Consider the following 17,145-nt stretch of genomic DNA (forward strand, 5'->3'; position numbering starts at 1 on the left):
TGTAAAAGAACATTCATCAAAGGGGAGTTGTCTCAACACTTCAGTTGAAGTGTGTGTCGCCGCAGACGCAAACAACACTAATGTTATCAGAGACATTGAAACATCTGTGTGTAAGAACGCTTCGCTTGAGTTTTGAACACAAATCTTTGAACCCACATCCACCTGCCGTGACTGACTGGAGGCAGTGTGTTAAACGCTTGCTCAGACTCTCTTGTTGTTGACATTCAGACGGTGTAGTAGGCTTTGTTGATAGTGAGGTGCCAGAGGTGGAATCCATTTGGATTCAAAATATGTCTGTTGACTAAGGGAGGCGTTTGGAGTGCGCACGTCCACGGCTTGGGACTTTTGCCATTTTTCACGGGAAGGACTTATGGGGGGCTTTTGGCAGCGGTCAGCACCAGCAAGAAGGTGACAATTGTCATGAGTGTTAGCAGGAGGCTAGCATCTGGATTGAATATATATTATTGTGGTTATTTGGATAAGGAAAAAAGATGATGGATGTCAACCATTATACAGAGACTTAGAATGACAGTAAAAATAGCAAATACAGAGCTAAGAGAATTTGTCCACTTGTGTGATAAAGTTTGAGCTCTATTGTCAGAGTTATGTAGCCAAAATGCTAATTGTATCGAAATGATCCATACAGTGATCCAGTAACTGTATTTTTAGTTCAGATTTGGTTCTTATTGTTCTTTCTCTCTCTTTACCAATTCACTGAAACCCTACATCATTTTAAAGCTAGATTACCATCTGAAATGTATCAAACTGTGTCGCGACACAGACATTGTGCAGAAAACAAGGTCAATGGAGAAGAGAGGAAGTTTTTGATGTTTTTGAGAACCTTTAAGAACGATAACAATAATGTGGTTTAATGACTGTATTGATAAAAGAAAATCATTGAATTAGAATGAGATCGTTCAGTGGATCAAAAAGCAATATATTTTATTTAAATTATATTTAAAGAACCTGGTGACAAAAATGTAGAGAAAAAAATGTATAAATGAATTACAACTAGATAAATAATCTGGAGGTCCTCAGTGGACAAAGGGCTTTGGCCTTTAGGTGTTTATTTATTTATTTTATTGACCAACGACTGAATGACCTCCCGTCATGTCATAGACGACGTCTCTGATAACACACGTCAGAGGCTAGACTAGCATCAATCTTCATCAAGCAGACTTTGGCCTTTAAGTTGCAGACGGCAGATGGTTATCAGCAGACGAGTGGAAATGGACTGACAGCAGCAAAGGGATCTGATCCCAAAGTTAAAAGTTACTGTCTGTCAGTTTTGATTGAGGACTTTAAAAGAGACTGGAAAAAGTTGGTGCCCAGCCTTTTTTTTTTCTCCCTTTTTTGCAATCTCTTTCTGACATTATTATGTCTTTTAATAGGATTCAAGCAACTTCACACAGAAAGGGCCAAAAAAAAAACAGACACTTCACAAGATGTTTGATCCAGCCTGCACTGTTGTGACACCCCGCTGCCAGTAATGAGGTCCGCTCTCGTGGAAGGAGAACCTGAGGTCATCCGGGCGACGACAATACCACAAGCTTTCATTTAGGGAATTTCCGCCAGCATACCTGACTCTGGGACCAGATTAAAGGTCTTCCAAAATACAGACGGCTAAAAAGACTAAACACCCAAAACCGCACTTTGATGTCAAAAAGCTCAGAGTCTACGTGTCGGGATCCACTCAGAAATTGGCCGGAATAGGAAGAAAGATGATGGCAATAGGTGCTAATAACTCCTTACCATGAACATATACCCAGAAATATACAGTTGCAAAGGTTACAAAATTAGATATTTATATATTAATATTATTCTTAATTACGTAAAAATGACAAAAAAAAGTACTTTGAAATATAGAGACCATTATTTTCCAATTATATACCAGTTAATTTCCAACTACAGATTCATACAAACTTATAACAAGATAACACTAACTTTTTTGAACTGTAAAAGTACTTTCTAAGCACACACATTGTATATAATCTCACATAAAGATGACTTAATGTGGCTACTGTACTTTAAATACAGTTCCAAATAACCTGGGTCATTATTTTGAATTGTACGGTTTTAATTGTATAGCTTTCAAAAAGGAATAATTGATTTAATGGATAGAGCCGAAACATGCCAGCCTGAGGAACACAGAGGACACAACCACATGTTGTAGTGTGTACTAGTAGTTATTGTATTGTTATTGTTATTTGTTTGATTTAATATATCTTTTTTGCTGTTATTTGTTATTATCATGATCATTTGTATAGTCTTTTATAATTCGATTTTTTTATTAATATCTTTATGTATTATTGTTTTCAATATGTGTACTGTATTTCATTATATTTGTATGTACTGCTGAAACAACCGAAATGTCCACAACGTGGGAAGAATAAAGGAATATCAATCAATCAATCAAGCCATTGATCAATCTATCAATCATGCAACACACAACTAAACGTATGGGGAGAAAAAAAATTTGCCAAGCCAAGCAAAAAGGGGAAAATACAGAATATTTAGTTAAGATAAGACAATTAAAAGCTAAATTAATTATCATTGGAAATCCAGTTCTACTGGAGTGTCCATGGAAGATAACATCCTTTTCATTCCATCAACAACATATTTTTTGAGTTGTTGTTTTATCTAACTTGGGTTTTAGTTGGATGAGAATAATGTTGTATCCATCTGTCTTTATAAATTGCTCTCCGGTGTCATAATCCCTTTCACAGAAAAAGGCTTAAGTGGTGAGGAATGAAAAGAGGCTAATTGTGATCTTCAAATCACTGGATCAGGTAAAAGCAACACTTTAGCAAAACAAACGTGTGGATTTTGAATTTTGAGTCCAATAGTTAGCTCTGAACTAAACAAAGAACTTGTTACACTGAATGGTTTCTCCTCTTTTTCTTTTCTTTAACTGAGAGTCTGAGTGCGTTTTCTGTCTAGTGTAAATATGTGTAACGCCAAAATCCATCAGAACAAGGTTCAGAGTAAAGACAGGGTTCACTTCAAAAATGGACATTTTAAGGTCTTTACACCAAAGCACACCAGAGACTTAAATCAGGCCTCGGCGGTCGTCCTTGCCTCGACATCCCTGTCACAACAAAGTGAAGCCGCCGATCTGTAACAAGGCCGCCGATTAAGTATTTAAAAGTACATGTTCAAAAAGAGCGTTGACATACGACACACTGTCACCCCGGCAAGGCCTCGGCTCTCACTGTAAAACAAAGCATCTTGTCATATAAAACATTCCATGGTGAATATTTGAATATCAAACTGAGAGCCACACCTCGCCACAACTGGACGCCGTAACTCCCGACGCTCATCTGACCTCTCGCCTTTTTGACTATATTTGGAGATATTGATAGACTCAAAATTCTTTCCAGATGCTCCCAAAACATTCCGTGAAACATCCAAACAAAGCAATAAAATGAACGCGGGATTCATCCAGATATCCTCGCAGATCTCTCTGCACTTAACATTTCAGAGCTCACGTCATCCTGCAATCGGGGACTGAAAATGTCAACTATAAATTTTTAAGGGAAGAGGTGTCTTGCAATATGAAGATTCTCCATACATGGCCAGGAGTCAATCGTGGCTCAGATAAAATTGCAAAACCCTGACGTAAAAAAAAAACGACCTTACAAACCTTTTCTTTATATGACTGAATAAATACATTTTATTTTCAAACATGTAAAACATATATAGTTATGTGTACATTAAACATGCTTATAAACAAAGCAAAATAAAACATAACAAAAACAAAAAGGAATAAAAACAAGTTAAAAATAAGCTATTTTTATTCGTGCAAATATTTACATTTTATTAACCTGTATTTTCAGTTTGTTACAATTTGCCCAATATTTATGCACAGATATCTGTTAATATGCAAAATATATAAGCACTAATAATAATACATAACATGTATCTTGTCTCGTCTCATATTATTTCACATATAACATGATGATTATACATGATAGTATAATATATATGCATTTTACTACTACTCATACTTCTACTTTTACTTTTACTACTAATTCTACTACTACTTCTACTAATAATTCTACTAATACTTCTACTCTACTACTAATTATACTACTATTTCTTATACTTTTACTATAATTAGTACCCGTACATATATACTTCTATGCAACACCCGTAGTTGCCCAAGTATGTCAGGTACATTTTCTTTTAAAGTAAGTATAAGGGTCTGAGGAAAAGTAAAATATTGATGGATAAATAAATCTATAATGACGGTTCTGACAATTTCCAAAAGGAGCTGCAAATGGAAATCAATCTTGTTTAATGGTATTAACTCTGGAAATATTAGTTATGTATCATATAATTTATATAGTTGAAATGTGGTGCCCCCTTCCCATTGAACTATATATATATATATATATATATATAATATAGATGGATAATAAAGTTGGAAAATGCTGGTAAAGAATGACAGTATAGGAGAACTCCAGGGGGATTTTGGATGCTGCTTTAAAATCCAAATGTAAAGCAGGCAACATGTCTGTCAGATCCAGTAATCTATGCCTTCTAAAGCGATCAAAAGATGTTCAAACGTGGCCCTCTGTGTGTGTTCCATCTCAGATCCTACATCTATTGTGCCTCAGACATGCTTGTATGTTCCCGTCTTCTTCTGCCTCTTTCTTTTTTTCCTTCTTCTTCTCTGCCACGGTGCTATGTCCTGATCAATTTACCGCTCGGCACATGATGGCCGCTAGCACCTCGGAGGATTTGAAGGACTTTGCGTGCAATCCCAGCCTGCCTGGCTTTCTCTCCCACATACAAAACGGCCATTTATATTCTTATCCCCCTTTGGCCGTCGAGCAAAAAACGTGTCCTCGCGAATGGCGTTTCCACGTTATTGTTTTGAAGGAGAAATCAGACCCTATATTGCTCAACAGACACCAAATCGAAAACACAGAGAGTAATAGGGCTTAAGCTACTTTTTTTTTTTTAAACAGACTCAATCAGAGCTGAAATTTTAATGTTAACTGACATTAAAGTGATAGTTCACCCATTATTCAACATTTCTACTCACCCTCATGTAGACTAAGAGTTGGCATGTTTTTTCAGATTATTATCAGGTTATTTTTTGTTATAGAGAAAAATGTTTGTTCATTTTAATGTACCGACAAGAGTTGTCTTCGTCCAAAAAGACACTCAACAACTTCCAAATACCTCCGTACTGCTCGTCTGTAATGTCCTTCTTGTTTTGCAATTTGTTTGTAGGGGAAGATCCCAGTCTTTCCATGCACACTGAAACTTACAATGTGTTTCAATGATGAAATAATTAGATCGTCCGCTAAAAACAAGCTTTAACATATACAGAATTATGCAAGTATGGAGAGTATTTGGATGTTTTTAAGTGTGTTTTTGGATAAAAAGGAAGACAACTGAGCTTCAGTCGCTACATTAAAACGAACATTTTTGAATATAACTCTAAAAAGAACAGGTTACTCTGAAAATAATCACAACTCTGAGTCTACATGAGAGTAAATATTGAGTGGAATCTAAATTATGCGTGAACTATCCCTTTAGGAGTTATAGCAGATAGAAATTGATTGTTTTTTCTTTTGTTTCAGCAACTTTTTCTAGTTAATATCTAATAGCGGCCAAAACAATTTTAAATTTAGCCAACAGGAAGGAGGATTCTTGATATTTGCTTTGATTCCTTGAGGCTCAATTCATGTTGTTCGTTCTCCTTCCTCAAAACAAATTCTAGATTTACTCATATCGTTGACATCCATATTCTCTGTTCCTCATCTTAAACACTGGACTTTTTACACGTCACCATATCAATGTAAAGGTGGATTTACGTTGATGTATGGCAACCATCCGACAGTCCACATGCAGATTTAAAAAAAAAAAAGAGCTTATATCCGAGGCGGTAGTCATGTTCAGCTTTCTCAACACAGAGGAATGTACAACTAATTCAAAATAATCCACTGAAGCGGAAACATGCCATTGAAGACATTTGCAATTCAGTAAGTGTGGTGAGTGTTAATGCATGCAACATCAACCCAAGCAAAAGTCTCAAGCATTCATCTGCAGGTTAGTTCTGCTGCCAATGGCAGTTCCGTGTGTGCGGGGGTGCACGTTGTTATCATTCATGCAAACTGTGTCGTGCTTTGTACTGCTTCTTTTCTCCCTTTACCCAGTCGTTCATTAACTCTCATTTCCTCCCACTCTCACCATCCCTGTCAATCACAAATGCACTTGAGTTCCAGATGAGCAGAAGCGCCAATAATGAGTTGGTTTTGACACTAGTTCACCTCCTATGTTTCCTGATCAATACCCGCACATGTCAAACACAACATCAGAATCTGTTTTACACTTTAACATCAACAGACTTTTCACAGCAGCGAATAAGTTTATTTTAAAATCAAGCCCAATATTTAAATCCTAGGAACAGCTAAACTCATGTATAATGGATTCTTGAAATGATCAATACCAGGTCAATGTGCTTCTTAAAAAAACACTGTATATCATTGAAATATGGTTCTATTAGTGTTATTATCAAAATATGTTTTGGGTTTTTTTTGTCTGCATTTTCTGCAACCTCAACATCAGTTACTCTATTTTCCATTTAATAAAGGTTTGCTGCAACAAAATCTGTTTGTATTATGGTATATAATAATAATAATAATAATAATATTAATAATAAAATTAAAGATTCGAACTCAAAAAATGCTTAAAAGTTCTAGTTTATGTTTAGGTTTCGCACTCATTTTGTTTGTTACCTTCGATTTCTCTCAGTGATAATGAAGCTTAGTTTTTGATAGAGTTGTTTCTTCATGGCTCATATTTGAGAGGTTTGGCCATTTTCAAGTTTCTTACGTAGAATACCACAAGCAGGGGGCGCAATTACATCTTCACTCTGGCTCGGAAACACCTCCGTATAGCTACGTTATTAACCCCAATTGAGGAGGGAGTGTATTCTTATACGTTTCCCTACTATAATATTTATTTAAAAGTTATAATGTTTGATGATTAGCAATTGAAGAGAATTACTAATTCTGCTTTTCCTGCTTCAATAATATTTTTACCGCCTTCTCTTGCTTGTGTAATTGTAACAAACTACCACAGTCACAGGAATAGAAATTAGACAAGAGCGTATCGTATTTCTTATCAGAACAATTTGTTCTTTCCATAGAAGTTTGTTTGTTTTGAAACAGTGACGATGATTTTCAAATCCCATGGTGAGACTAAAAAAAAAACATCAACCTCGTGCTCACATAAAACAAAATCAAGTTCCGGAAAATGAAATTTGCCAGAACCGCGTCCTAAAAGAGGTTCAAACATTTATTTCTAAACTCGACGCTCCTTCTTTGGCTGTGTTTTAATGGAGCTCACTGATTTAGATAAACGGCTGTAAAGCAAGACGGGAGCTGGAAAAAAGAAAACAGGAATGAGTGAAAAACACCTTATTTGGACGTTTCTGAGGTGATCCGACTGCGCCGTGCCAAATTGATGTTGAGCAACGTGTAAGACAAGAAACAGCTCACATTAGGAGTGCTCTGCCAGAGGCATATTAATGATCCAGAGGTCTAAAAATGTGAGCTCCTCCGAGCCCCAGACATGAACTGAATTATGACTGCAAACACAACTTCTCCTTGTAGCGTGGGATAACTCCTGGAATACAGACAGGTAGTGTCACGCCGGCCTCAAGGACATGACGATATGAGCCGGAAAGAAAACACTTTATTATTGTTGCGAGTTAGAGTGAATTCCTCGAATAGATTCAACTGTGTTTGTGGACGAGCTTCGAGAGACTTGCAATGGATCCTACAGCAAATACAGGTGGATTTTCAAGGACAAATATATACTGAATTCAAGTCAAATCTAAAGAAGGAAAATCTTTATCTTCACGTTCATCTTATCAAGTGAAACCAGTTCAGGCACTGATTGGCTGCCGTCTCCTTTTCATCCAGTTCACCCAGTTTTGATTGGCATTCATATATTCATCATCTCTGTATTTGTTGTCAGATCCTGCAAAACAAGCTAGTCTTGTTTTTAAACAGTATTAAATGATTGGTTCTGTAAAAGGCTCAACGTAATTCAACCATCAGCCACATTCAGTCGATTAAAGTGTCTAACGTTACAAATTAAATTAAAATAAAATCTTAATTCCTACAAAAAGATGCTGTAATTCTCAGAGATAGTTGAGTCTGATTGTTGGATATAAATATATCTTAAATCTTGACATCTATCTTGATGAGGTCTAAAAATATTGATCTCTGAAGTCATTAGTGAACCTAAATAAGACGTGTCCAACTTAGAAATGAAAGTTTGAAGTGATTTGAATTTCATTTAATCTTAATAAACAGAGCAGAAGAGGATTCTGTTATCGACCTGAAACAGCTACATCATCCACACAAGACTCTGCGTAGAGCAGCATTCCCGAGTCCTGCTAAGATACATGGGATATAAGATATAAGTCCATCTTTTCCAGGTATTTTTCGGGGAGATCCAGAACAGAGGAGGTCACGGGGCAGGCCTAGGAGGGGAGAGGTTTCCTCTTAAAATACTTGAACTGGAAGATCAAGCTGGCTCAGGAACATTTTGGATCCCGTCCTGACGTTTCTCTTTCCCACAGGCAGGTGAAGATGAATGAATACATGAATGAATGGTTGAAACAATTTTGACTTTATTTTTAAAGACGATCAAACAGAAAAAACAGAAGCAAATAATTGAATGAAAAAAAAAGATGATGAAATGAAAAACAGTGTAAATCATGACATCATGTGGATGACAGTTTAAAAGGTTCAACTCTCATGTAGCTCATCTAGGAAAACGAAGAGAGACGAAGCACCAATCATGGTTTACACCTTTTATTTTCATGTTTTCTTTAAAACTTGTTTGTCCATTCACAAGGTCATGACTTGGCGTGAGTGACTTTCTTACATGATGATTCACAGGTCAAAGATACTAAATGTGCAAAGGCGTGTGAGACATTTTCTTTTTTTTTTTTTAAATGGACGGCAAAATATCTCAAGAAATTCTCAAGAATCACGTTCGTCACTGAATTGTTACATTTACTGGAAAGCTTGATGCAAGAAAGAAAAAACATGTGTGCAAAAAAACATTCCCGGGTGGTGTCCTCGCCAAGTATCTGGTGTTTGTGTCCATGTGTGGAACTGCTCAAGATGTTTTCTTAACTCGTCCATCACTCGTATTCTTTTAAAAGCTCGAAAAGTCTCTAGCATTTAAAGACACAAATATGAGCAACCCTCCAGTTTTTTTTTTTTTTTCTTTTTCCAAGAAAAACCGCAGCCATGAGGTCTAATTACTTTGCCGAGTGTTGTGACCTTGTTGCTCCAATGAGAGGAATAGAATTGACTGCACCACCTGCAAGACATACCAGAGAAGAAGACGGTAGGTATCTCAACAAACCGCAACAATTTACAACAGTCGCACAGTTGAATACCATCATTAACACGTGCTGCTGCTGACTAACCACGACAACAACATACCACACACTCTTGGGGAGACTTGTGCACGTCCTTTTGTTTATGGCCTCAAGATGGTGTTTAATTGTAAAAATGTGTTTTTTTTAATCTGCCCTTCAACCTGAAACTGTATCTTTCCAACCACAAGTCAAAAAAGGAAAAAAGTACTAAGTAGCTAAAATGATCTTTTAGTTAGTTCAGTTAGTTATTTTAGGTGAAAAGTGTGTGTTCCTATATCCCTATGTATATATATATATATATATATATATATATATATATACATATATATATATATATATATATATATATATATATATATATCCCTTTCACAAATGGAAAAAAATGGAACTAGCCAAATTTTTTGGGCCGATTGGGGAAGATTCAGTAGCTGCTAAAGGCTAAAAGAAGAATATTTACCGCACAATTCTGTTTTTCCTTTTTGGCCTTTGGGTAATACTAAGACTAAAAACACCAAATCTATGTAGTTATTTTTGTCTCACTAATATTTGTACATGCACACAGGCTGATCTGCAAACTTTCAACAGTTTCACGTGTTTTGTGATTTCCACCAATGTAAAATTTGCATTTCTAACTTGTATTTTTGTATTTACACAACATTTGTAGTTGTCAATATATCGTTTTAATTTCCAAAACAAAAAAATACATTTGTAAAACTTGACATTCTGTGTGTGAAACTACATTTACATGTGAATCAGCAATCAGGATGATTCTCCATGTACAAGTCTTGTTTACTCTTATGCAATCGTAGCTCAAAATCTGCAAAACCTGAGATTTGTAAAGATTAAAAATGTTGGATTCTGATCCACATGTAAATGTAGTTTCACACACAGAATTTTAAGTTTTATAAATATGTTTTGTTTGTTTTGTGAATGATATATTTACAACTACAATTGTTTTGTTAATGCAAAAACACAAGTTACAAACATGATTTTTTACATTTGTGGATATCAAAACACACTTGCAACCAATGCATATTTGCAGATCACCCTCTGTACAGTTACAAATATTTGTGTTAGAAAAAAAACAATAAAAATCCTGGTTATTCCAGTCACACACACACACACACACACACACACACACACACACACACACACACACACACACACACACACACACACACGTATGTATACATATATATATATATATATATAAATTATAGAGAAATAGAAGATAATTACTGTTTATCTCTCTACAGAAAACTAGTACCATAGCAGTGGATCATGAAAAAATAATTGATTGCAAAATAAGCCTCTAAAGCGCTACACACAATTATTTTCTACCGGTGTGCCCTTTCAAAGAAGAAGAATGCAGTTTAGCAGTGTAGCATTCAGTGTAATTGGACTGCAACTGTTGAAATAATAACCTGCCCTGAGCATCTGAGTGGAGAATTGAGTCATCAGCTGACGGGGAAACGAGGCATCTAAAGGCACTTGTTGCCTCGGAACAATCCGGCATCACTCTTTAACCTGGCACCAATCATGGGATTATATGGAGGTGTTTGGTGCATCGAGCCAGAATAAATCCAGACTCGAGTAAGCAGTTAAAAAAAGATTGTTTCCTGGTAATAACAAGTGCATTCCTATTTGCAATATGTCTCTCTCTGATGTAATTGGTGATCGCCGCACGGAATCTGAAAACGAGAGAAACCCGTTTTCTTTTTTCGTCGGTGAACCCTTCTCGCCGCCTTCCCTCTCTCGCCCGAGGGGAAGGAAGCCTCTCACGCAAGTCGATTCAGAGCCGCGTGTCGAATCCAAACTTACTTCACTTCAAACAATGTCTGATAAAGACAAGTTATCCTTGCATTGATTTATGAATAATAGTGGCCGTGTTCATGAGAGGAAACTCATAATCCTTTTAGTACACACAACACAATGCGCGCACACTGACGCACACCCTCACACAGTTGTGGCCCATGTCTGTGCGATTGAAAACAGTCGGTCAAAGAAAACGGATATTGGAAGTCTTTCAAAGACGTTTCGTCTGAACAAAACACTCAAGAACATCTAACAAATAGTAGTTTCTCAACCCAGACTTATCTTATGTTTAAATCTGTATTTCATTAAAGACATATTCTCAGTCACGGCTGTCGTGCCCTGTGGCAAGCTTTACAAAAACGACAGTAGACGGGCCCGAGACTTTTAGTCGAGTCAGAAAACGTGGAGAAAAACAAACCAAAATAATGCTGGTTACAACGGCCACTGAACGCAAACAAAGCTAAGTGATACTTCCAAAGTCAAAGCCAGAACTCACAGCTGCATCGATACCAATATTATGTTTTTATTCCATTGCTAAAACCCAGACATGGCCGTCAGAAACGCTTGTCTAGACATCGCCGGAGTGAAGGGATCTATTGGAGTGTCAGGTGTTCCTTCCATTAGTGATTCGATTTTGCCGCTTGTTTGGATAACTTTTAAACAGGAAGGCCTGATGTTTATCCACCATTGATTCCACTGCGCATCTATTGTAGCTTGATTGGAGACTCAGCCGTTGTGAGAATGTTCAATTACTTGAAATCCATAGCTAATATTGTTCATGCTATAAACGCCTATTTTAGAAGGAGCTGCACTTGTGGCTTTACCAAAGGGTTTCTGAGGATACATGGTGAAAAAAAAAACCTCAAAAATGTTTGCTTGTTTTCTATAAAAGTGTATGAGAGCCAAACATCGTATCTATCTTAAAGCCGTGTGCCCTTCTTCCACCAAAAACCTACGTAATAAAAGTACTGAAAATCAACGATAGTCTCTGGAGCAGTACTGTACTCAGTTATAACAATGACCCAGGAACTGCCAAAATTAGAGAGTCTCAGAGGAAGCATCTCCATTTGGACTGGCAAATGTGACCCTAATCTCTTCGCTCCTCACCTCATATTAATTGAATCAGGTTCGCCCAGGATAATTCTGAAAGTGTGTGCGCGAGGATATCAGTGACCGAGTCGCTGCAGTTGTGTGTGAGAATTTGCTCAAGAAGTATTCAAGAAGGTTGTGATGATTCAATGTGAAAATCGTCACACAAAAAACACCAAAATAACTCCAGAAAAACTACCTGAACAAACAGCCTGAACGTCACTTTAATATAAAAAGTTTACAGAGATACACACAGTGATGCTAGGACACTAATCTAACGTTGAAAATGTCAGTTAATTCGTTTGCTGTCGCTGAAACAATATCCATCACCATTATAACCTATGATACTAAAGAAACCAAAACCTTATTTTGGACTGAACAAATACACTGACAGTGGTAGACGATGAAAAGTGAAGGAAAATAAATCAATGGGAATTGTTCAAAAGATGTGTGAGGCTGAAAGAAAAGTAGGGCAAATCAGCACAATGTGACTGAAAGCACCAATAAGGTTTAAAACACTATCGGTCAGCGTCTCTAAAAGCCTCTTGACTTGAGTTAAGGTCTAAAGAAAGCGTGAAGTAGATTAAAAAGAAGGCCTGAAAGGCTGCACTACAATGCTGGCTTTTTTACTGTAAGCTGTTCAAGTAGTTGAAATCAATATTTCACATTCACAATTACCACTATTCACAATACTTTCTCCCGACTGGTTTTCTTAGATAGCCTCAATTTCAGGGTTAAATACCCTAAAAAGGATTGCCAGCAGAATATTTTGAGTGCAGATCTGGGCGGACAAGCTTGTTAAAACTATTAGAAATAGACTTTGGTTTGAAACCTGATGGTTCCCAGACAAAGTGCAAACGTAGTGCTTCCAAATTTAACAACTCACACCCGCTACACCATCTGAATTCCAGCAGAACAACTGAATAAACATTAAACGTGCACGTTAGGCTTACCTCAGCATTTTTTTTTATCCACTCCCTTTTTTTCAGCTTTTGCAAGGGTCTAACCACAAATTAATTAAAGGCTAAGCACTTTAAGATATTCGGGTGGTTCTGGAGAAAACGACTTGTTTTTCTATGGATTATTTAGTTTCTTATGCTGGTTCAACAGCCACAGTGCACCGTAAGAGATTAAAAACTTGCCTCAGACGCCTAATAATTACTCGTTGCAATATTGAGATAAACAGGATGTAATTAGGAAGGGTTAAGCAATCTGGGGACAGATGTTGTGCAGGAGGGATCACACTGGGACTGTTTTTGTAATCGTGCCACTGCTAGAAAAACCGAGTGCTGGTCCAGAATAACAAAAAACAACAACAACAAAAACACATTTTCTTGAGTAAATGCAGTGTTGCGTCCATGGAAACAGTGTTAAAAGGGGCGTCATGGATTTTATCAGCTCGTGTCAATGATCGTGGCTGGAATCCCCGGAATATCTGTCGAGCATCAGCGCTGGAAGCTCACAGCTGACGGGATGGTGGATATCCGTCCGAGCTTGGCCTCGTACCACATGTAACCCACCACAGATGGGCAGTGGCTGCACGAGGATCAACGGCTCACAATGTGGCACCAAACACAACGATTTGGGAACGTAACAAAAGCAAACACACCTACGACGGGTTTTGTGGATTCTAAGCCTTAAATATACTTGTCTGCTTAGCTGTAAGGAACAGCGGAGAGGGGGAGGAAAGCAGTGCGAGAAAACAGAGGGTCCGATGAAGAGCTGATGGGAAGCTGAGAGGGAAAATAGAAACAAAGACAGCGGGGGGGGGGGGGCGAGAATAAGGAAATGAAAGAGAGGTGCATACATGACAGAAGCAACATGGCTGCCATTTTTCATTCACACGCCTCTGCGTTCACACGTGATTACGAAGGTATCGGCGGCTCAGAGGAAGCCTTCCAGCAAACGGCGTTTGCCAATTTTTCAAAACTGTCACTTCTCCCTTCTTTCTCGGATAGCGCTGTTGCTATTGTTGTCATCGCGTTGACGCAAACTGGCGAGGAAGTGGCACCCGTTCGCTCGCCGTAATACATCACTCCCTGATCAACAACGCAGAACGACTGACGGAGTGAGCCTTTTGCATTTTGCACCTATATCTGACAGCATATGAGAAATCACAATATGCATGAAGGTAAATATAGTATCGGCCACTGCGAACAGGCAGCAATTACTTTTTCTCTTCTTACACAATGTCACAACACTTCTGCCTCGGGCGGATCTGTCTATTATACACCCATTCACACTATTTTTTTTTCCACCTACTGTGGTGGAATGATAAAAAATAGTGTTGTTTTCTGAAAACTGTTGGCACATGCAAACACACACATGCACGTGTCCAGACACACATTGGTAGGAACACACCATTAACTGCCCACAGTGTTCATTTTGAGCTCTGACACAAAGCCTCCAGAGGGGCTGGAACTAGTCATCAAAATAAGCAGCCACAGAAGGTTCCACATTTTCCCAAGTTCGCAGGTTTTAGAGGTTCGGCTTCTGAGCACTACAGTGAAATCTTTGCAGAAGATAATCTTCTTACTTTATTCAATAATATTTATTCAAGGTAAACCTTAAGAGACACAGAAAGGGGTTAAAACATGTTTGGAAAGAAAGTGTGTTTGTTTTGCCTAAACATAGTTCTATTGAATTTTGCTACAGTGACGACACGTTTGAGGCAACAAACCAATTTTTCAATGACATCACATTTACGCACACATTCCATTTCCTGTCGAACTAGTTTGAGAACGTAATCCTGTGTTGATTGTTTGCCTCTGTGCTTTTGAAAAACCTAAAATAACAACGAGTTCTTTAGGAGACGTCACCAAACGAAGCAAAATTACAAGTTATATTTACTTTTGTACTGCACTTAAAACTGTAAATAACTAACCCTTTTTTACCCACTTTGATCTACTATATCTTTTTTGACTAAAAGGCACTTCTGAAATCCTTTAATTTTCAAAAATCTAAAGTGTTCCTTATAATCTGGTGCAACCTATGTATTACCTTTAGTTGTGCTTACTGACCACGAAACAATTTTATATGTACATGTTTTCGTAAGACTTTGGTAAAACTAAGAAGCTGAACCATATTTGCATTTTTTGCAAAATTAGGTCAACATCAGATTCATTTTTCACTTTTCAGTTTTAGCCCTGGAAAATATATTTAAAAAAATGTTTTTACTGTAGGAAAACATAAAGTCTAAGTTTACCAAAGCCGAAAAACAAAAAAAATGTGTAATGTTATGTTATTGTTGTTATAACTAATCTAATGACATTTGTATTGAAAAGAATATCGTTTAGGAACCATTATTCAAGTGAAGGTATCAGTAATGGCACAGGTATTTTAATATTTTGAGATCCAGCCCAAATCTCTGCAAAGATGACCAGTTCATGAACAATTAAGTGAACAATGGCGGATCTAAATAAGCATATCTCTTACACTGTGCCACTGTTTAAAGTGTCCCATCAAATCTGTGTCAAACACCCACAGTCCATTGAGCAGGACAGGATTCTTTACTGCATAAAACACACCATAAAAAAAATCTCCTCCCAATTTTTTTAAATACTGTTTGACCCTGGAAAAAGCAGATCGTTTTCTACATTTGTTAGAAAGTCAAGGAATAATAGATGGACTAATACGTCATAGAACTTTGTGTTGTTTTGAAATTGTTGTAAATTGCATTTTCTGTTGTATATATTCATCGTTTATCGAGTCCCATTTGTCTGTGTCATGCATAAGCAGAAGTCTATTGCCATAGTAACAATGTGAATTCAAGCACAGTATGTCGCAGACAGTAAAGTGGTAACTCTCACCGTTGTGTTCTGACAAAATCACGCTGGCGTTTGAAACACAAATTACAAGCTCTCTGATTGTCATGTCATGTTCCCAATCCACCGAAGAGAAGCGACTGCCTTGGCAAACCAACGTGTATTCACACAGACTCAAAAGCCTACACACACAAAGACAGCCTGACGTAAATCTTTCAAATGTGCACAGCAAGGAAAGTGAGGAAAGACGGGTTTGCACGTTAAGCACATTTGCATCGACATCAAACGATCGTCCGCAATTAGCTTCACGGGGGGAATGTAATCTGCGCCGCTCAAACATTTGCGGCGGCACCAGCAGAATTCTGATGATGATTAAACAGAAAGTTACTGTCTACCCTTTAAGGCCAGCTGGGGATCTCCACAGCACACTTGTAAAAGTCACCCATGTGGGTACTTAGTCGCTTGTCAAAGGCACTATGAGCTCCATTAACGTCATCAATTCATAACATGCTTTCCTTTCTGTCACTTCTATTTTCCCGTCTAGTTGCTCGCTCGCTCCGGACTTGTTTAACGAGGCAACATTTTGGAATCATAAAACACAAGTGCTTGAAGCCTCGTAATGGAAGGACGGGATTGTATACATGTCCTTCCTCTTTATTTTCAGGTCCTCACGGTTTGACAAGCTGTATATGGTAACTTCTTTGATGTTGTCCCACAGCCCCGAGCTCGATGTTGAAACCACTATTATTGGGTTTTGTGCTGGGTTTTGTGAGCACTCTACGACTGACCAGCCTTTTTCTTCACCAAACCAAATTGTTGAGATGTACTTTGAAAGGCAATATATTTTTTAAAAAAAACACAATTTTACAGGAAAAAAAAGTTAATGTTCCATTTAGAAAAAAACAACTGAATTGTCAGTTGATGAGCGATGGATGATAATTGTTAGCAGTGCATCTTGTCTTTGTTTTGGAGGACTTTGGACAAAAGTAAATATCAATGTGTTTACAACGTGTAGACAAAACTAGAGATCCATCGATCCGACTTTTATCGTCCCAA

General features: G+C 37.5%; 1 protein-coding gene across 7 annotated transcripts in view; it reads right to left on the reverse strand.

The window, feature by feature from the left end:
• Positions 1-17,145, reverse strand: part of pcdh7b (protocadherin 7b) — a 129,181-nt gene that overhangs the window by 95,781 nt on the left and 16,255 nt on the right. Inside the window, exon 2 of one of the 7 annotated variants that reach the window (XM_087788561.1) lies at positions 8,830-9,360. The exons of the other annotated variants lie outside the window; for them this stretch is intronic. Coding sequence (XP_087644687.1) covers positions 9,295-9,360 — 66 coding nt within the window. The 3' untranslated portion in view covers positions 8,830-9,294. Of the gene's footprint in view, positions 1-8,829; positions 9,361-17,145 lie in introns of those variants that run through there. 7 annotated transcript variants of the gene reach the window in all.

The sequence above is a fragment of the Callionymus lyra genome, chromosome 4 (genome assembly GCF_982586985.1).
Source record: "Callionymus lyra chromosome 4, fCalLyr1.hap1.1, whole genome shotgun sequence".
In the NCBI taxonomy this organism is placed as follows: Eukaryota; Metazoa; Chordata; class Actinopteri; order Syngnathiformes; family Callionymidae; genus Callionymus; species Callionymus lyra.